Source organism: Haliotis cracherodii, unplaced genomic scaffold (assembly GCF_022045235.1).
Source record: "Haliotis cracherodii isolate W230 unplaced genomic scaffold, xgHalCrac1.p SCAF_3, whole genome shotgun sequence".
In the NCBI taxonomy this organism is placed as follows: Eukaryota; Metazoa; Mollusca; class Gastropoda; order Lepetellida; family Haliotidae; genus Haliotis; species Haliotis cracherodii.
In genome coordinates this window covers 55,083,299-55,106,575 of record NW_027266286.1, presented here as the reverse complement: position 1 = coordinate 55,106,575, position 23,277 = coordinate 55,083,299, and the positions used below count along the sequence as shown (strand labels likewise).

Sequence of the window (23,277 nt, the reverse complement as noted above, 5' to 3'; positions counted from 1 at the left end):
CTTCAGTGGAATTATTCGATTCTGCGCCTTCCCAGCTTGAAACGTGTATAATGTCTGTTCTCAACGAGCTCGTTTGTGTTCGAAGCTACTGCTAATAGTGATGTAGTTGAAGATATGTATTTAATGCAGTTTTACAAAATATTTTCGAAAATGTAGTTTGAGTACTGCGTCCCAGGGCCTAGTTTTTATATTGCTATATTACTAATATCACCGACATTATACAGTGTGTCACACAAAAACAAATCCTTCCTTCTTCTGCATTTGATCGCGTGTTGTTTAACGCCGCACTCAGCAATAGTCCAGATATATGACGGTGGCTTAAAAATAATCGAGTCTGGACCAGACAACCCTGTGATTGGCCTCATGAGCATCGATCTACGCATTTGAGATATGATGACACAAATGTTGATTTCACCACATTCACCTCCCTCGTGAACAGTAGTTAGACGCATGTACAGTAGCTTAATTACACATTCTGGAAATCCCATATGACTTCAACATATCCGTTTCGTTATATGCAAGTGTGGTATCTATCTGAACTGTTTAACATTTGTTGTTTTTTTGGTCGCCGCACTCAGCAGTATTCCAACTATATGAGGGCGGTCTGTAAATAATCCAGTCTGGACCAGACAATCCAGTGATTGATATTATGAGCATCGATCCACACAACTGGGATCGATGACATGCATCAACCAAGTCAGCGAATCTGACCACCCGATTCCGTTAGTCGCCTCTTACGACAAGCATAGTCACCATTTGCGGCAAGGACTGTTTTATAAGAATATGGTGGTTGTTTTCAGATGTAAAACAAAGCACCGTTACCTACAAACCATACCGTGTGTGATTCACTGCCAATTGGATACATAATGATGTAAAAAAAAACTATTGCTTTTGATAAATTGCAGCTTGTTACTGGTTAGCTGTTTGATTTCGTATCAATCATGACAATGAATCAACGTCAGCAGGAAGAAGACTCGAACAAAGATGTAAATATTTAAAAATAATTTATTTTATGACTTTCATCATTTGCAGGAGGCGTGAAGGAATTTCCTTCACATAAATCTGATTGTCATCAAGTACGTAGTACCCCATGAAGATATACATATATACAATTCTCTTGGAGACATTATGACATGCTATATACAATGACTGGAATGAAAGAGACATTTGGAATGCAATTCCCGTATTTGTACAATCACAGACTTAAGGATTACGACCCATACCACAAGCAGGTGTGGCGCGCTAATGCTGCACAGGAGACCAGACAAGGCTAATTAGAGACCATTCGTAATTAGCATGCAATTAGCATTGTATTAATTAGTGACGATTCAACATGACATCGATGATATACAATCAAGTCAAATGAAATATATTATTTTTCAATGTTAGGGTATAGTTAAAAAGCAAAATAAGGTGATGTAATTAACATTGAAATTTGGGGTACTATATTTGGAAACATTAAATTTACATGACTTGAATTTGAAATATAATCACTATTCGTATATATCTTATCTGTGAAAATCCGAAAATTATTAAACATAATTAGAGTTGTTTCAATGAAAGTTATTAATATACAATATGACTTCAAGTCAGAAAAAAAAGTCAATATGTTTTTAATATGACTAAACAGACTTCGGAACATATTTTAGTCGTTACAACGACCTTGGAGCCTCTGGCGAGTGAGTATTTAGTTAGTTAAACATGTTGCAGTTACAGTAGGACTGTAACTAGGATATCACTGCACTCTGCTAAAATTTGATATCACTTGTTATCATCACAACAGGCCTTGTATCCCCGTTACCGTCTAGCTTATCACCTGAAGATGAGACGAGCGTCACGGCCATATATCCCACTATGACAAAACATGCTGATAGCCACAAAGGACGGATATATGAATCACCTATATCTGGTATCTCGCTGATACACGCTAGAGATACCGTATCGCTAGAATGCTAGATATCTCGTACCCGATTAAATATTTGAAATTTCAGTCAATAATAATATGCTTGACATATACATACATTTATGATGTGGTTTCGTATCGAAGCGTTGATTTATACACAAAACAATGAGAATACGAAATATTGTCCAATTTTTGTAAAACATTTTTTCAGTCATGTTTATCAATTGTGTTCGCCTCACCTCCAGGTTTAAACTTCCTACCTTGCCTCACCCTGTCGCCTCACCCCCGGCTGACAGTAGGGTCGTCATCATAACATTGACCCCCACACACGACTGGGGCTACTATAGCACTTAAACTATATAGCACGTACTTCACTTAAGTTGCACTTCAATTTTAAGAGGATAGAACTGTTTTCCAACACGCAAAGAAGGTTAATACTGGCATACTTTAGTCCCTTATAGTGTTAATACTTGCAGTATTTTAGCAAACTAACAGGGATTCGTATGTTGTGTACCCCCAGTCGTGTATGAGAGACTAAACATAATTATCACAATGGTTAGCTGCCATATTGCAACTCGCATTGACTAATTTGGTTGTAAACGTCTTTTAAACGTTCTTTCAATATTTTGATATTTTTCTGTGGGATATACGGTAAGGACGAATGCAATGTCTCTTCTTCTGAGAAGAGTCTATGGAGCTCCTGTCCTATATTGTCATTTTTATATAACTTTTTCACCGCCTCCGCAGTACTTTGTTTATACACACATAATGATTTCAACAGTGCGGAGTGGTACCCCGTGTATTTGTCCAGTAAACGGTATCCATGGAAAAGTCCGGACTCGTTGTCCAGGAAGAGAAGGTTTCCGGACGGAGCCCTTTCCAGGTTGTGAGCGGGATTGTTCATCATCTGCTCATTCCACTGGCGATTGAACATATTGTTGACCATACGGTCAAGATTAGCGGTCAGATAGTCAAACACAATCAAATCTGACCACTGCATTAAATCACACACATGGCTGATGGGTTTACCTCTCCACATATCATCAGTGGGATGAACTTTCCTGGAATTCTCTTTGAGGGATTCGGGAATGTAAGCGGGGTTTAGATTGTCAACCCATTCGGTGAGGATGACCACCTTGCCGTCGGCCCACTGAGAGTCGGAAATGTCCAGATGGACGGCCTTCCACTGGTCACTCACTCTGTCCACTCTGTGGAGGGAGGATGGGGGCAAGTTGGTCATATTTAGAAGCTTGGCAAGGTAGTAGGAGTATATCTCTCCTTGTATCTGGTCAGTGTTGAGTCTGTATCTCACACACGCTTTAGAAGCGTCATCAAACGTCACTAGGCGGTTCTGCATACGTCCGCAACCCTCCTCCATTTTGACAATGGCAGCCGATGTCGACTTAATCCGCCATGCATCAGTATCAGTCTTGGTAAATCCCTTTGGACACTGACTCTCTAGATCTCGCGCCCAGTGAATGCCTGATGTCATCGGGGCTGAACCTAGCACTTGATCACTCCCACCCGGGGTCTTAGCTTTTGAATTGTCCTCAGTAGCTGCTGCAACTTTTGAGTTCGACTTCACCTTCACTCTCAGCGACACAGACCCCTGACTCTTGGCTAAGGAAGCGCCCGTATCCACCCTTCCTCGAGGCGACCTTTCCCCCTCGGAATGTAATGAATTGCCATCCTGTTTACTTTGCCCGAAGTTCGATTGCACCTGATCCGAATTTCTGCTTGGTTGCTTTCCATTCACATCAAAGAAAACTGAGTCTTTTCTTCCAATATTATTTGCATTGTGCACAAAGCTACCCAGTCCGATTTCCTGATCAGGCGAACGGATGGGAATTGGTTTCGATAAAGTCCTCTCATTGTCTGCGTTGGTATCACTGGACACGGTATATTGGCCTTGGGGTGATTCGAGTCCACGAAGGCTTCTCCGGTGTCGAAGGATACCATTTGAACCGACGAAGTTGTTGTCGGCAGGTAGAGTGTCCACCGGGAGCTGGACGAAAAGGCCGATGATGACGCCGAAGGTGAATCCGATTCCTGTCATGACGATGACCACAAACCTCATTATCCACTAAACCACAAAGTAGAGAGCGGAACTCGAGATTCCGCAAATGACAGTTAGTTCAGATCACAAGGATGCGAAACACTCCTCTTTCACTCGAATACGATTTTAGGAATTCTGTCCGGTACAAGCACACTCCATCACGTAACTGTCACTGAGACTCCATCATAACGAAGGACGTTGTAAGGCTATTCCAATCTGTTGCGGAAATCAACTGTCGTCTGCTTCCTTGTTCTGTATCAGCGCGTGATCTTGTGAGGGGTAAATTCACTGACAAATTGATATAAATACTCAATAAACTCACTGTTATCTTTGACAGTTGAAGTGTCGTCTGCTCGACTGTTCACGTGCGTCTCAAAGTGCAACACTGATGTATGAAGGCATCTAGGCCGGGATGGTTTATATCAGTGTCCAAGTCTGATTCGGTCCACTCAGTGACAAAGGTTGACAGTTTATCACATCCTTATCCACGTTCAACAGTTTGAACTAATTTGCTGTATTGTTATCGCTGGGCTTGTTGTCAGCAGGAGATCTGTTCACTCAGCGAAGTCGCAACTCACACCCAAGCCGTGATCACAACATCCCGATACTCCAACACACTGTCCACTACACAACACACTGACCGGTGTGGTGGACTCTCACTGTCGTCTGCTCCAGGTAGATGTCGCGATTCACTTGATCAGCGTCTGTTCACTCACTGACTTGCAACATTCCTTACTCCATATATACTCCCATCATCTTCTTCCAATCCGTTATCTGAAAAGATACATTAGAAAAACAAAGTCAGTCCCACTGTGAACGTGTGAATGTCATTTGTTATCGAGCTCGCCACAGCTTCTCTACCCCATGACGCAGTTTGCTTTCAATGAGCGTCTGCTACAAAAGCCTCCCCGAGTGTTGACACTACTCCCCTCCGTGTGAAAATCCCTACCACGCATGCGCACCAACTGTCAATTACACCGTCGCTTCAACCAACGAACGACTGCTATTCGTTCGTACCGCCCGACCACGCTAGAACGGACACATTAATTGCAATTCAACCGTCATCTCCCCGCCTTCTTTGCTTAGAGTAACTATACCACGGCTACCGGCGTCAATTTCGTCTCCCACCTGTAGCATGTTAAAAGTATCATAGACGACCTACATGTTTAAAAGCAAAATATAGCTCTTGTTTTATCCCCACAGGTAGCGACTGCCCCATACAGCGACAGGCGACATCATCTCTGGCAAAGATTGAATGAATACGCCCTAATTTGGAAATCTTCTCGGCCTGACGCATTGTCTGTCGTCTGGGACGAATACCTAGATTCAGTCAGAAGAGATTTAGAGCGTGGGGTTGCTAGATTATTATCAGTGGTCGAGTATATCGTCCCCACACGATAAGACCAGCGGAGGAAATCGGGTTTAGTACAAAATGAGGCGACAAATAATTGGTAGACAACGTTGCCTGGATGGATCTTATGATCTTAGAGGCTATTGAGTTTGTGATTAAAGTTCGCCAAAATACATGTTCAGTTTAATACATTCTTTTAAATGAGTTTTGGAATATTATAATACTTGAAATACTCTATAAAATAGGGCAGGGAAATATAAGTAGTTTATTGGCATTCGTGGAGATGATATGAGTTATTATAATTCAAATATGTGTTTTTGTACACTTACAGTTATCAAAAACCTGTAGATAAAGTGTTCTAAAACACGTCATAAGCATAAAAAATAAATAAAACTCACAGTATACATATAGCATATTTCCTTAAAATAGTCTTATTACATAATGAATTAGACATGTTAACAAAACAGAAAATATCATATATAAGGTTCAAATATTTTCATGTAATGTTGTTTCAGGCCGAATCAAAATAAATCCGTGTCAACACAAGTTAAAAGATTATAATCACAGTAGTCGGATTATAATCTAGCATCCTTACGGATCTGATCACAGTGATTTCATTGTGCCTACTCCAATTAGCCAATTGTTTATACTGTCACTAAGTCAACCTTAAACCCTGCATTCGGTTATGACATAGATTGAACAAACATTGAACAATGCGGAGCAAATTAAAGCTTGTTGCCTCTGACCTTAAACCTATTGTACAAGTGTGATTTGTAACAGTTTAGTTTACTGAGCTGACCGGCTGGATTTTGCTGACTTAGCCATGGCATGGCCAGTGGCCAGCGACAGCCGTAGGTCAGTTAAACAAACAGTGGTCACTAATTGCTATTTCGATGTGTGTGTTTGTACACAAGGGTAAGAAAGGTCGCTAATGAATGTTGATAGATGTCAGGATATGACCTATGACATGCGGGACAGAACGATTTGTGACCTGACACACGACAGTTCAAAATTTAATCTGACACTAAATTTTCATTCTTTTCACTTGAAAGTAAACAGTAGGTGTATGGAGAATATGTTGAATGTACAATTTGAGACGTTTGAAATGTGACGGGGTCCGTCACAAGCAGTAAAACATACAACCTAGTCTGTCTCCCAGACACTCGGGGATTTTATTAAAAAGGAGTCCAACCCTAGTCTAGAATGATTTGGCAAGTCTAGATTGCGTCATCTCAGCCCTGAAATTAAGGATTGTTCTGGGCTCCATTTAGATTTTATTCTTCTTATTTTGTATATATATCTTACATTTCTGTTTGTGACTTAACGTAAGTCTACATAAAACCTTTTGTACCGTTATATCATATACGAAAAACGACGTTCATAAACAGATCTTGGTTTGACGTCTTGTTCCATAAAATCGCACAATACTAACAGTTTCCGTGTGTAGAGTACATATTATGATATACACATGGTATATATGACGCGGAAACACAGAAAAATGTCGAAAGTCGTATCCAAGTTAAAAACCTTAAACCAAGGCTTTAAACGCATAAATTCAATTTCTCAACGCGATGTTTACGCGACAATGCATCAAATTGCCAATGCACTTCTCCACTGTTATAAAGTGTGTGATATTTGACAGTCAAAAACAAGCAAGCAATATTGCGGTTGCAAGGCCCCATCTTGTTATTGTAATAAACGATTGACAGCACGCTTCCCTTTTTGCAGCATCGAGCAGCGTGCGATATTTGAACCGATGTTAATTAATTCAATTTTTTTACTCGGGGTTCCAAACGTCTCGGTTCTGTGAAAGGGGAAACAAAGTCGCGTTTCGTCCTAAAGAAAAAAGTTGAAATTAACAACATAAACATGTTTGGCAAGCAATGTTTGATACTTTTTATGCCATGTTGGATATTGTTGGCTGTGTCTCTGACGAATACGTGAGAGTCATGTGGCTCGCATCAGTCAGCCCCTCGTGCATCTGGTTGATATGAGACCTGCGCGATGATAACATCTGTTTTGCTTATCAGATTAATATATCTTTCATTTTTTAGGACATTCACATTAAAGTAGATCTTAAGAAAAAAGAAAACGAGATTGGATTTTTTGGGCTTATGAAAACACTTCCAGATAATTAACACATCTCGCCAGTCGACGCTAAGCTTAAAATCTCTCTTGTGGCAGTTGGAGATGAAATAGCACACGTTATAGAGCTGAGAAAATTAATTTGATACTTTTTACAGGTTGTTGTCGAGTTGCCAGCGGACAAACTCTTAAATCAAGGAATATTGCAACAAAAATAGCACCTCGTAGTATTAGCCTATGACAACTCTGCCTGTCCTGAGTCCCCATGAGAATGGAGATGATTATCGTTTACGTTTTCTAGAATACAACTCATTATTCAGTAAAGGTTACATTGGAAAAACGTGTCTAACTTGATTAGGAGAGCTTCGAAAACTAATCAGGAATCCTTTTGTACCGTTCGGCACACACCTTACCTTAATAACTAGAAACTGACACTGATGAGTGTCGTTGATAAAAGAGGAGTTATGATTTCTTGATTATGTAAATTGTTTTTCAGCAACCTGTTGATGGCGCGTATATCAACACGATCATTATGAATTGTGACAGGCAAACATTTAAAAGCCAATCCAAAGAAACGCCTGCTTATTTCAGTACTTGATAAGACCTCGCGAAACTCCTCTGGTATGGTAGCGAGTCTGCAGGGCCATATATTTGTTTTACGGATTTTATTACTGAATAATTTGGTCGGTAGGTCGCAACAAAAAGGACATTTTAGGGGCTGTGTGATAAATCAGCTCAGTAGGAGGAAATAAAAAATAAATTCGATACCAGAGTGTTTAATACCTGCGCTTTCCCTATTTTCAAGTATTAAAACTGCACTTAAGACAGCGTTCAAATATTAAGTCAGTGGCATAAAAAACTTTCACAACCTTAAAAGATATACCCCCCAACTCACCCCCCACTATTCGATGGGGGAACCGTAAACCAACTAAAATATGTACGGCCAGAAGAAGATATATGTGAATACACAATGCCATTTAGAAAGTGGTCAAATGTCACTAATGTTATATTTGGGATAACACTTTCTTAGTAAAGTACAGATTCTTGTACTTTTTTGGGTTGAGTCCCGTCCGGGATTCGAACCCACACTTGCCAGGGTAAGGGACCTAATCGCCAGCACACAAAGTCAGCGATCTAACCCACTCAGCCACCGATAAAACTCGTATGGTAATACTTCTTTCAGATTATGTGACTAATTATTTTCTGTTCCCTCCCTCGTTATAACACCCAACAATCGAAAAGAGATCAACACAATTTACGCTAACATCTTTGACGTATACCACCAATTAAACTGTCAAGTGTTTAATCACCTAAAACAACACTGAAACAATTCATTTATCACAATTTAGTTAATTTCTAATGGTATTCTTAAATGAATAATCGTTCAATTTGTGTGCATCGTGTAGAAACCATTCGCACTGATTCCCACATGGCCACTTACAATACCATCATACATAAGAGATAACATTTATCTTTGTGTAAAGAAACACTACAATCGAATAAAATTCAATGAATTATGTAACCTTGGGGTAAACTACAGGCATGAACATATGGCTATAACTTCACATGAATCACAGAATCAACCCCCTTTCATGTGTTTTTTTCGAAACAAAGGCGCACACATAAAAGGCCTAATTGTTCCCAAAATATTGTAGCAAAATCCTGATAGCAAGATTTCGGTCTTACAGGTACCTTCTGTTAGCGCTTAGACGCGAGCCACTGAAACAACGACCAAGGCAAGTCGTATGGTTGTGCCAAGATTCGCCCTATTAAGCACGCGGGGAACCTTTGATGCGCTCCCGAATGAGCCAAGAGGGCAAAAAACAATAATGAAATCTTCATGAACATTGGGGAGAATCCGACTGTTTATCCCCGCTTGATTGGACGAAATCAAATCGTACCTGTATGCTTCAATTACTCCGCAGGTAAGTCATGAATAATTCGCCGTTCTATAAACATGATAAAAGACTTGATGTCGGACTGTTCTTTCTCACCCTACTCAAGGCAATTGCGTATTAAAAATTAACGTCAAATGCTTCTTTGCAAGGCAGATGTCAAGAAACCATCTTTATCTGCTGTTGTTAGTTTATAAGGAACCGTCTCGCCATGGAAACAATAAACATAAAGTATATCATGTTCCCGTCATGTACTCCATTAAGCACCGCAAACTGAATGTGCAACGCCATTAGAATATTCACATGCTAACGCAATGTTTAAATAAATGTTTTATAGGAGATATACAATCTGTATACAATTAGGGGTGGTGGGGTAGCCTAGTGGGTAAAGTGTTCGCTCGTCACGCCGAAGACCCGGGTTCGACTCCCCACATGGGTACAATGTATGAAGCCCATTTCTGTCTCCCCCGCAGTGATGTTGCTGGATTACTGCTAGTAGTCGCGTCAAACCACACACTGATAAACAATTAACTTCCCATCAGATTTGAATCGTTTTATCCAACCTCCGTTGTTATATATAGTTATATATATTTTAATGACATACAATTATTTTATATACAACTCTTTTACAACAATTTTATGTCATATCAGTTCCTTTAATCAATATCGCGAGCAATTTGTGAACACATGAGACAAAAGATTGCGATACTAAAGTATACAAACTATGACAGTTTGCCAATTCTGATAGCATCAAAACTCAGAACCTTTCCTGTCCCCGTGGTATGATTGCCCACTGTCATTTGGTGCAAAAAAGCAACATTCTATCGGTATTGTGTATGATAAATCTCCGCACGCGAGGGTTCGTGATGGGACCATTTACCCATTTGTTAAGTTCTAATTTCACGAAACCATAATCCCGTACCTTGATCGTATTTTGAAATGAGACCCTACAAGATCTGCGTGTGTGCATGTCGTGACAGTCCACAGATAATAAATTAGTGTCATCTTGCTTGAAACAAAGGCGTCTTTAACCATGAAATATTTCGGTCAGCCGTGGGGGTCAAATCCCTGTACCCGGGGGTAGATCTTTCAAAGACTCCTACCCAAGGGACAGGACGGACGATTGGTGTTTTGTTCATTCTCGGGTGTCCACACTTCATCAATGTCAACTTAAGACTGACAGAAAACTAATTAGGATTAAGCACGTGTTGTATTCTTGTCATATAAGAAATAGTTGTGGACAGAGGATATCAAATGAAGTAATAAAGGCCACTTAAATTTCCACGGTACATCAAATATTATAGTAAGTTAAGATTGTTCTTCAGTATTAATTAGGATTCAGACAAGGACATGTTATGTAGCAGTTTTTTTTTGTAATGTAAGAAATAGTTGTGAACAGAGGGTATCAAATGAAGTAATAAAGGCCACTTAAATTTCAAAGACACATTAAACATTGTAGTAGGTTGAGACTTATTCAGTATTTATTAGGATTAAGACAAGGAGATGCGCTTGTAGCAGTATTTTGTAATATAAGAAATAGTTGTAGACGGGTATCAAATGAAGTGATAAAGGCTACTTAAATTTCAATGACACATTAAACATTGTAGTAGGTTGAGACTGTCATTCAGTATTTATTAGGATTAAGACAAGGAGATGCTCTTGTAGCAGTATTTTGTAATATAAGAAATAGTTGTAGACGGGTATCAAATGAAGTGATAAAGGCTACTTAAATTTCAATGACACATTAAACATTGTAGTAGGTTGAGACTGTTATTCAGTATTCATTAGGATTAGGACAAGGAGATGCTCTTGTAGCAGTATTTTGTAATATAAGAAATATTTGTAGACAGGTATCAAATAAAGTGATAAAGGCTACTTAAATTTCAATGATACACCAAACACTGTAAAAAAGTACTGTTCTTTAGTATTATTAGGATTCAGACAAGGATATGTGCTTGCAGTATTTTTTTTTGTATTTTTTTTCAGTAATAGTTGGAGACAGGGGGTATAAAATGAAGAAATAAAGGCTCCTTATTTTTTCAACGACACATCAAACATTGTCATAAGTTAAGACTGTTATTCAGTAATAAATACGATTAAGACAAGGAGATGTTCTTGTGGCAGTATTTTGTAATATAAGAAATAGTTGTAGACAGAGGGTATCAAATGAAGTAATAAAGGTTCTTCTACTATGGAATAGATGATAGAGATCAAAACAGCCCAATGTAACGTTAATACCTGGACAGCGAAGCGCACAATCCACTAAGCTTCTCTGGCAACGAATATGCATGCAATGTGGATTGCTCACAAGAAATACATACTTATTGCTATAGATTTCTGTGACCATGACATTGACACAAATACAACAATTTTGTTGCTAGTACAACAGCTGTGAAGGACAGAGACATATTGCCGTTATATTATCCACGGTGCATTTGAATAGCACAAGCACCTAGCGACACCGTGGTATTTAGGCCATAGTGTAACAGGTGATCGGTTCATTAAAATTTGTGTTTGTTTAAAATAAGTGCAAATGATTTGAAATGGGCTAATTAAACAACGCCCACGATCCAATGCTGATTGCGGGATGAGGGTATTGACTGATGTATTGGTTATTACAGGTGAAATGGGGTTTACGTCGTGTTCAAGGTCATTGCACCTATGTAGCGACTTGCTATATATGTGTATATATATATTTATGTGTGTGTGTGTGTGTGTGTGTGTGTGTGTGAGCTTGTACTATTCCGGACAAATGCCGGTTAGTGCTCGCCTACTGAGATACCATGCCGCAGTTTAACATGAATACCCCACTCAGACACAGGATACTGACTCCGAGCCGACCAGTCCTTGTTTTAGCCCCTTAATGCCGAGCGCCAGGAAGGGTGACAACAAGTACCATCTTTTAACGTCTTTTTTATGAAGAGGACGGGAATCGAACTCTCGACCTGATAAGTTTTAAAACGTGTAGAAAAGAAGTCATATTACTGCATGTAAGCATGACGCAGAATGAAAGCCCCAAGCGATAATTTCTCACCACTTGGTAAAATCCACGACCATGGGTGTTACACGCCAAGAATAATAACCGAGGCGAATCCGGGATTCTACACAACGATTATAGGACTCTAGCACGCTTAAGGGGCGCGACTCTACACTGCGAAAAGCGCCGCTTTAGACACCTATAATCATCCTATACCCCCAAATAAGAATTATAAATACATCACACTGTGTTTATGGATAGCAACTTCTTTTATTCTTTGTACGGCCTTTAGAGCTACTTCTTGTCCCTTCATCAGGTGAGTGAGTATGGTTTTACGCCGCTTTTAGCAATATTCCAGCAATATCACGGCGGGGGACACCAGAAATGGGCTTCACACATTGTACCCATATCGGGAATCGGACACGGGTCTTCGGCGTGGCGAACAAACGCTTTAACCACTAGGCTACCCGACCGCCCCTCAAACGTTAGAAAATAGGCCCATGTATTAAATGGGGTCTGTGCTTAACAAGTCATCATATTCACGACACAAGTGCTGATATATTTATACTCAGACCAACAAATGAGGATGGTTAATTTCATATTGGAATAGGATATTTTCGGGAAATGTTTATCAGCGGTTTCAGAAATTGAAATTGAAATTGAAATTGAAAACTGAAAGCGTTTGCCAGTTTTCTTTAACAAAATCGTAACTTTAAGTTATTGCATATTTGTCTGGAATAGTTATCTCAAAAATACATAACATCGAATATGTACGAATACTTAAAAGTATTGTACACAATAATATGTCACGGCACTTGATCTTGCCGACGCACTGGGACAACGACGTATTTTAACGTTATAAAACAGCATTCCATGACATAAGGAATTACTTCTCAAGAGTATTTCCATCTCCCACATGAAACAAGAGCATTTTAGCATCACGGAAAAGAAATGTCGCGAGTTCTTGCAATATCTGAATTGATTAACAGAACATATTTCCTATCCCATCTGTTCTGATATTTTGGTACACAAAAACAGAAAATCAACAGAACCCATTACGCCTATACACCGTGCAGCACGTGTTTTTCCTGCGTCACGTAACATATTCCAAGAATTCTGTCACAAGGCCATATCCCAGGAATGCTGCCAATAAAGACAAAATATAAAGGTCTGGAACTAATTCTATTACCGCTGGGCGCGCCAGGAGATGAATTGATTCGGTATTTTTGGCATTAAGTGTCGCATGTGCCTTGTTTTTAGGCTTAGTATGTCCATATGGTTGCAGCGACACTCTAGGGAGGTATGTAGACATAATTAGGGACACAGTTACTGTGACTTCAGGCCCGGATTGAGCATTGTTAAAACCTCTCATCCACTTTATTTAGAACAAAAACTATCTGCCTCCTCAACAACCAGGGCTATTGGCAGAGTGTTTCCTGTTAGTTAGATCGAAATGTATGGGGTTTAGATTAGAGGTGAGCTGGCCCATGAGTTACCTAGTGCCATTGTCGTATACGATTACCTTTATTCAATTGTGTTCCTATTTAAAGGGGGCACGGGTGACCCAGTCGTCGAAGGCGCAGCGATTCGCTGTGCAATGTTGCGTCCCTTGGGCACGCTGGAAACCTATGATTGTGGGTTCGAATACCTGTTCGCCCCAATTATGTTTCTAGGTTTGTCAGCACCATACCCGTGCTCGTGGGTTTCACCGAAGTGGTAAACGTCTGAGACCTGCATCACTTCGGGATTTCCTCCTACATTAAGCTGACACGCCATGATATAACTGGAATACTGTTAAAAGCGGCGTTAGACCCAACTCACTCACTCATACTTAAAATTCTTGAAGTCTTATATAGGTATTTAGAATTCAGGAAAACATGAATACATGCCACTTTTTATGGATAGCAATGTGAAGCCCATTTCTGGTGTCCCCCGCCGTGATATTGCTGGAATATTGCTAAAAGCGGCGTAAAACCATACTCACTCGCTCACTTCTAACGTTTGTATTGTACATCTTCATGTCAAATAGCCGTATCATTAATAGATGAATAAACAAATGTTGTTATTACAGCATCATTACTCATTTACCAATGTTCATAGGTTATGTTTAGTAAATATATTAAAACTAGTTTCTATCTTTTCAAAGAACTGCGTTTCAATCTGTCAACATACAGTTCAACCTACCGTAAAGGAACACGTCAGCTTCTCAAGGTATCGATGAGTTTATCCAACATCGCTGTATAGACTCCCGAATGCAATCCTCACCAAAAGCCAACATGCCCACAACGATGTGTTTGTCACCGACACTATCAGCTGTACCCCTCTACTTCCTTGTTCCGCTAGAACATGGGAGTGAACACAGCCTATACCGCCACACACAGTTCGATTCCACAAAGCGACTTTCAGCCAGTCACGAGTAGACTTGCACACGTCTCCAAATCAATAATTATAAGTTTAAATCAAAAGTTCTTGATGATGTAAAGAATGAGAATCCGTTTTCCCTGTAGGAGACTGGAGTCCTTAGACATGTCTAAACTTGCCTATTAGGAGGATAGAATTACACACATCCATGAACTTATCTTTCAGTACAGCCTTGAGCAATGCTAAGTCAGGAGGGGAGGTCTCGCTATGTGCCGGTACTTTCACGCCAGGACAGATGCCATAACAGAACATATGCTGGTATATGGCAATGTGTGTACTACAACCGTCAGGTCCTTACTAACATGACGTCAACGATGTAGGGAAAATTGCTCCACAGATCCAATATAATTGCTGGTTCTTGTTTAAATCTGTCAATGTTCATTCAATCCTTTGAAGCGGTTTCTCAATAGGGACATGCTTATGTCGTGTTGGTAGATTCTGGAACGTCTTCACCAACGACACCGACAAGGCCCCGCAAAACAGCGAACAGAATTGGATGCATGTATTAATTACCACGTGTCATTATATATACACACTGAACAGGCGCCTCAATTGAACATGTCTGATACTGACCAATGGCCAAACGGAGTTCATCAGAAGATCGTAAAACACTCCCGGAATGTACACAGATAGGTGTGGAGGTGCAGAATCACTGCATTAAATGCACCAGCACCCTCCCACATGGCCTTGTGTGCCAGTCATTCCACAAGCCCAACGTCTCGACGTAGAGTACCAAGTACCAGCGTCTGATACCATCACACAACCACCACCTTCTGCTGTCCGCTGAGGATGAATGCTCTCAGAACAAGTGTTTGGCACCGAATGTGGGTGACCCCGATGTTTTGACAAGTGCTAACGCAGGATTCCAACATGCTCCCCATTCTAAACCCCGGACGAGGGAGCAGAACAACAAAGAGAAATCAATCTCATTTGAACAGAGACATAGGCAAGTATCCTGTGTGGCAATCATTAGTGCATTGTACCGCCTCAGTAGAAACGCGATGCTTCATGTACAGCTACTAGCAATAACCACACAGTTTCACCATATAAGTACATATCAATTGATACATATATATCGGTTTCGTGGTAATGATTTCTAAGGATCTGTTAATGAAACTCCAAGGCTTTGTAGTTTTTATCAATATCTTCGTATATATTCTTTTCATGAATAATATGTTATTTAAAACATTAGCTTTTCTAATGCAGTGTAAACAGCTAGTCCACAGATGTTCTACTTTAAAAAATTCTCAACTGTCCCTATTTATGGTATAATATTGAATTGAATTGATTTTTTTTATTAATGTACAGTGGGTCAGAGTTGTTCTACGATATGGATTTTTCATTTGTTTGGGAACAGCCAGCAGAGGTCTCTGGTTGCACAGCCAGTTTCGTTGAATACGAACTATTCTTGTGTGAAAGTCGAATAACATACTCTTATGATATTTTATCAGATATCTTACATATGTCAATATTTATAACTTGATATGAACGAAAGGATATGTTCTTTTGTGTTTGTTCAACATCAGGTTGAGGTTAATAATGCCATGTTTTCCAACCAGGAATGGCTGCGGGTCGGGTTGCTGTCTCAACACGCATTACAGGATATCCCGAACACAGGCCAGGGACGCTGATAGCATCTTGAAACTATGAGTGTTAACTTTGTTTGTGGAGGTGTTTAACACAGGTAGAATGAGGGTGGTTTTCTTCATCTGAAATCGGAACTAAGACGAGCTCCACATCTGCGATGCATAGAGTGACGCCATATTTGATGGGAGGGTGGACTTGAATTCTTGATAATGAATCACGCTGCTTTTAGTCTTAAGAGAATTTTCGGAATTTAATATCGAGAAAACTGAATTCCGTTCTTATTCTGCTTTTATCTTTTGAGTTGATTGGATAAAAAAAAATCTGTACAACTGATTATTATGTCTAATATCTCGATAACAATTTCAGCCAATGAAATGCAAGGTGACTAATTGAGAGTATAAATTAGGTAATCCCATTGGCCAATTTGAACTAGGCATATCACATAACGAGAACTATTTTTAGTGTAAAGTATAGAAAACATGACACGTACACACGCGTCTATTCAGTCCGGGGAGATAGAATTATAACTAAGATATTTGCTACATCGATTAAACACACATAAAATTTCAGAAGTCAAATAAAACATTTCGATTTACCACGAATGGAAACTTCACAATGAAATATTATGAAAACATAACACCAAAATGAGAAGAGTTATGCAAAAACAAACATGTTTGGAATGCGCCCTCTCATGAGAACACTTTCATACAGGGGTGTGTGAATTCGGACGACATTTTCGATGCGTTTATCAGAAAAATACTTCAACACGGGGGAGGAGCGAATTGTTGCATTCCCTGTCTTATTACCGAGACTTAATGTCGGGGGTACGTTTCATCTAAATATCTATCCTTGTCTTGCCCTACCCTCGGGGACCACACCCCCTCCCCACCTACCGAGAGGGGCTACGGAACATTTACCAACACGTACATACCTCCCGCTCTCACAACAATAGAAGAAACTGAGCGGAAAATCAGACAAACACATCTTCCATTTTGGAGCCTCGCGGACCGCCAAGATTGTCCGGCATGGGCGAGAACCCACATGTAATGGAAGGACAATGCTTTGTTCTAAGAAGCAAGGATACCTCTCCATGACCTCTCTCTCCCCTCTATGTAGGTTCTTTGTGATGCTTAGACGAATGTGTGATACGACTCTGATGTTGGCGAAATGTGTCGGAATTTATTAGAGGCTCAAAGGACCGCGTGCTTATGTTTTTTGCCAAGGTCGTTGTGTATTAACATTGCACATATATACGTTTTTGAATCGGAGAAAACAGAGGTGTTTTGTAACTTAATAAACGCGGGGATTTGCCATTCAACTTTTTTTCTTGAAAGCCGTGTGGGGAATTTAGGATGTAAGTACAGTACAACAAGATCGTCCCACAAGTAACGTTGCACAGCGGTAAAAAGACTGAATGTGGGAAAGTTACGAATTCTTCGTGGGTCGAAATAAATTGTCCATGTCGTAACTGTTAAAGTATGTCGTTGGTGCAATTCCTTACACGAAGTAATGACCTTTTTCTCCACTTTCTTCACTTCTGTAAAAATACACCATATGCAGACTGGTTAAATTGAAACGAGTTTTTTGGATTGCAAACAATACCTTAATTCCTGTATAGCCTTTTTGAACGGAATTCGGGTTTGCCGTACTGGATAATTGCGCGGGGATCTTAAAGGTGATATTTAAAGCTACTGTATTATTTCAGGGTCGCGGTATACATATTTTACAAAGTGGTATTTGTCCTACATGTACAAGTGTAATCGCCACGTGGGGTGATATTTGTACTCACATACACTTCGCATAAACTGTCGGGCAAAAGAATGTATATATACGGTTGAAAATTGGATTTGACCAAACAATTACAAACGTTATCAACACGTTACTAGACTGAGAACAGTTGCAAAACCACTGCAACTTCAAGTTTACAACACATCTACGATGGCAGTATCAAATACCACCGAATAACCATTTGTGTTGATTCATTCTTAGACGCAATCAAACACGGTGTATACTTTCTTTTGTCGGACAGTTTAGACCGAGAAAAAGATCTGTCTACCAGATTTGAAGATATTCAATATAAAAATGCTTGCAATGTTGAGAAAAAAATATACATTCGATAATACACCCACGTCGCTATTTTAGTCGAAAACTTGACACTTTTTGGTGATGTTAGTCACAGTAAGAAAGGGATACCGACGTTAATTGTGAACTATTGCTTTGGAATCCTACCTTTCGACAGAGATAATCCTTTCACAGCTCCAACAACGTTCACACACCTCCCGTAAATGTTCACATAAATCTATGTCCCCGGTAGAAGTGAACTTTCTCGCAGTTAGGCAGGATACGAGCTTTAGCTGAGCGACATGATTGTATAATCCACGACAAATGACAGCTTCATCGTCCTTTCGTGAGAATTTATGTCCGTTTCGCTGTAGCTTGTCGCTCTGCAGATCTTTATATGATAAACCTAATCCGCGGTCATCCCTTATCGCTAGACATGCTGGACATCACGTGACCTGTTAGTTACACGCCGGACATAGGTCAGACACACTTAGGGTGTAATATTATGAGGTATTACGTGTGTTACAAGTCACGTGATGTCTGGAGCACAGCTGATCAAAGTCGGGAAAGACAGACAGACAGATAGCTGGACGGAGTAATTAATGAGGGGATTACACACAACAACTCGAGAACATGTTAAACTGTCAGAGGGTCCGGAAAGGCAATCAAACGATAAACATGTCGTATCAATTGTTTTCTTGATCGTTAAGTTTTCACACTGTCCCGTTTGTAAGTCGCAATGGAAACACACATTTCAAAGATAATGTCTCAAAACGTAAACAGGCAATTTCAAATATAAAAAAATATTGTTCATTCTATTTTCCAAAGTGTTGCAGATTAATTATCAAAACTTTAGTGTTGACAACTAAGCCTAACGCGTAATATTACGGTAATATTACACAATATGAACGGGATTTAGCATGTAAATGGTCACATTAAATGGTTTGTCTATGTTTAAGAATCTATTCATAGCCTTTGTCGACGATAACGACACAAGAGTGGTGAGTGTTTTTACGCCGCTTTTAGAAATATTCCAGCAATATCACGGCGGGGGACTCAAGAAATGGGTTTCACACATTGTGCCCATGTCGGGAATCGAACCCGGGTCTTCGACGTGACGAGCGAACACTTTCACCACTAGGCTACCCGACCGCCCGACAGACACAAGAAGAGGATGAGGGTGATAACATTTTCTCATCGACTTATGAATAGTTAATCTTTTCCTTGACCATTAGCTGGACAACAGCTTGATCAGATGTCCGGAGCCTATCTGTCTGGCCATAATAATAGGTTTTTACCCTGTAATTTTCCACATAATATCCGCCTACAGCGCTATCATGTATTTTACCCTCACGTGAAAGAGATGATTGTTGAGCTACAATAGCTACCCATCATTGCGACATCAAAGGGAAGGTCGGTGCAATTTGTGACAGAATTAACATGAATAGGTACAAATTTAATCCCACGTGCACATTGTAACAGATCGCCCTTACTTGAGGGCCTTATCAGCGTGAATTTAGCTGTAAGGCATGTGGAGAAATAAGGAAAATTACAGGGCTAACCTATTGACATTTTAAATGTGATATGTACACGTAACGTGAAATTGACATTGTCCAGGAAAGATGCGTATCATTGACATGATTAATTATAGAAAAGTGTGCAGTTTGAGTATCGGACTTGTATTTAATTTCAGGTGTCCTTGGAGCATCAATGATTGTCAGTTACCAAATCTGAAATAAGTTCGATTTTGCTAGGCGTTTTAATCTTCTATTACAATTTTAGTAGATGTTAATTAAATGATGTTTAAGTCTGATGTTAAAACGTACCTGTGAGATTATGAAACATGGATAAAAAAATCAAACAATTGTTAGTTATGCTTAAAATCATATACACAAATAATTTAACTTCAACCAGGATATATGTTCAAATAATACAAAAATGTCTGATGGTCGTTTAAAATGTCCTTTTGTGTCGCGATTATTACGGTATTTGCAAGCATGAATTGTCATTTTTTTCAAACCTGTGTTCAGTGAACAGTGAAAATGTTTATGAAAACTCTTGACATGCATATTGAATATACCTTGTCAACATTTGAACCGTGGTCGAAAACATGAAATGTACATCTTACCACTTCGCGTGCATTGCGTGCAGTTTGACATGTCTCGTGTGACACCTAGACACAACACACCCCGCAATACACACAGCCTTACCACAGTCTGATATCCCCTCAAATAACTATTCAAATTTCAATGCGATCGACGCATTTCACAAAACGAGAGATTGTTGACATATTTCGATTCAGCTGTTGAGTCAATGCCATATATCATTCTACCCCTTGTATTTCCATTCGACCTTAGCGCATTGGAGAGATTTGATCACGAATGTGGCGTCCGGTAAACACCAGGGAGAGGGCCGCGTCAAGGTATAAAAGAGGGTTCGGCTGGGACTGAATAGAGAATCGTGAAGAAACGCCTGAGCACCCGATGACTTAGAATAAGGGTCAAGGATCAGAGGTCGTATGTCAGGGAAGAGATATCGGTTATTGTGAACGCAAATATATATGGTATTGAGGAAGATAAATTAAGAGGAAAAATGTCCATAATATAAATGTATTGTTAACTATTTGATATTTATGGCAGACAGAGAAATAAAGTTTATTATGGCTTTATCGGTATGTGTCAAAGCTATGGAATAATGTTGGATCAATTGACTATTACACAGCCCAGTAAGGCGGGAGTTGAATGGAGCCTATTGAGATCGGTTGAATGTTTGTAGTATTAATGGTAATAGATGGTGATCCTGGCACCGACTGTACAGGAGGAATGTGAAATGCCAGTCTTTGAATTAAATAGTGTCACATGTGAGATTTTAACAGGAATTCTTAATGAAACATTTGATATAGGTACTCGAATTTTTAAACAGGTTTACCCTTTTGTGTTCAACGACAAATATGAATAAAACATATAAATACTTTTAAATCCAATGATATATACATCAGTTCATTTAATATTCACAAAATAAATAAATAAATAAATATAATAAATAAATAAATAAATAAATAAATAAATAAATAAATAAATAAATAAATAAATAAATAAATAAATAAATAAATTTTAGGCTCAATTAAAATTTGAATGAAATGTTTAATTTCACAGGTGAGTTTGTAATTATTAAAAGACTCGATCCTCACCTGCCTTCCGTTGCTTGACGCACCCCCGTATGCAACACACAGAACGTCGTAATGACAAGCGTTAGAGCCACAACACAAACAACCTTCATGCGCAATCAATACTCCTCACAATGCGTGTATTGTTATTGCTGTGAGGATTATGAATACAAGCCAATCAGTAACGACCACACTTCCAATTTGCATATCGACTCCGCCCTAGCTCCGCCTCCCGCCCTAAAGCCTGATCGAACAGCCGCGGTAGATACAAGGAAGAATGTTTCGATATATCAACGAATACATTATAGATGTAGAAAGTAGTGTGAGAGAGACATATGCCCAATGATGCACGAAGCGTAATGGCGGATAGCTGAGGGCGAGTCGAATAGTCGCGATCGCCACTTTGCCCGTAGTCATGGCCGTCAGCTCGCTAATGCTATCAGTCAATTGCTAGATAATAACAAAGCTTAAGGAATTTAGGCCTCAGTCAAATTAATCTAGCGATCGAGACTGTTTAGTGTTGACTGATAAATCGGTGTTTATTTTACGCCAGGTTATGCGCGGCGGTCAATGCTAAGTCAGTTGTGTTTCCCCTATCAAGATGATTGCTTTATAAATACGTCTCCGTTCGCTTCAAAGCTGGGATATGTACACAGCGGTGACCATTTATTTAGATAAAGTGAATTCCCCAATGACAGGAGACCGCAGAGAATAGGTGTGTTTCCAAATCTCAGCTGGGAGGTCACAGGACCGAGGCATATATACTGCTGAGACCAACACGAATTCGTTTTTCAAAGTGAAATAACACGCATGTATTTTAGCAGGTGGTGCTTGACAGATAGTGGATAATGTACACGATTAATGTGTTTCATTCTCAATGTGTTTATATCTGAATGTGATTTCCTAGATACGACATGGGCACTTATAGTGGGACTGATCTATTATAGTCGTATTAATTGGAATTATTTTTTGAAGTTTCTATGTGAATTATTTTTATTGTCCAATTGACACCTGGTGTCATGGATAGTTTTTAGTGACCCATTCGTATAATGTTTACGACTATTATGAAAGAAGAAGAAGAAAGAAGAATTTTTTTTTATTATAGTGCCACCTGGTGTTTAAAAACAGTAAAAAACATTACACGTATACATACGTATGATATATAAAAACATCAGCCGACCCATGAAGGATCTATGAGGCACTTAAACTCATTAAATTATCCATTATATAAATTGGCAAGAATAATACACGAACATAATCGAAAGTACACACACACCAACGCACGCACGCACGCACACACGCACGCACGCACGCACGCACGCACGAACACACACACACACACACACACACACATAAATATTACACACATTTCATTTTCAATCCACTCAATATCACGTGCGCATACATCACATACAAACACTACCCACATGCTCATCTATCACATCTATTATGCCTTTCGTGGAATCTGTTTCGGCAGATAATCAAGACTGGTTATTCTCTGGCGTTGATGTCTTATATATTTTATATTGATTTATAAGAGGTGTGTTGAGTGTTTTTTGTTGTTGTTATGATCCATTCACATCGATATGCACACGATGAAGATATTCATTTATAGTTTCAAATATTGTCATATGGATATATTCGTTTTAAACGAAACCTCCATGTCTTACTGAAATATGCGATAGGAAATGAAACAAACTGTTTGAGACTGAAGTAGAACAAACGAAATACGCTCTTCACAACTGTCAATACACCTGGCCAATTTATCAATAATT

General features: G+C 39.4%; 1 protein-coding gene across 2 annotated transcripts in view; it reads right to left on the bottom strand.

Moving 5' to 3' along the window:
- Positions 1 to 1,034: 1,034 nt before the first annotated feature.
- The window catches only part of LOC139474856 (four-jointed box protein 1-like), a 53,301-nt gene continuing 31,058 nt past the window's right edge, over positions 1,035 to 23,277 (bottom strand). Inside the window, exons 1-2 of one of the 2 annotated variants that reach the window (XM_071258010.1) lie at positions 21,527 to 21,609; positions 1,035 to 4,733 (exon numbers count right to left, since the gene is read on the bottom strand). In XM_071258010.1, the coding sequence (XP_071114111.1) occupies positions 2,460 to 3,980 (1,521 nt within the window). In that variant the 5' untranslated portion in view covers positions 3,981 to 4,733; positions 21,527 to 21,609 and the 3' untranslated portion in view covers positions 1,035 to 2,459. Of the gene's footprint in view, positions 4,734 to 21,526; positions 21,610 to 23,277 lie in introns of those variants that run through there. The other variant, XM_071258009.1, reaches the window with a different exon arrangement.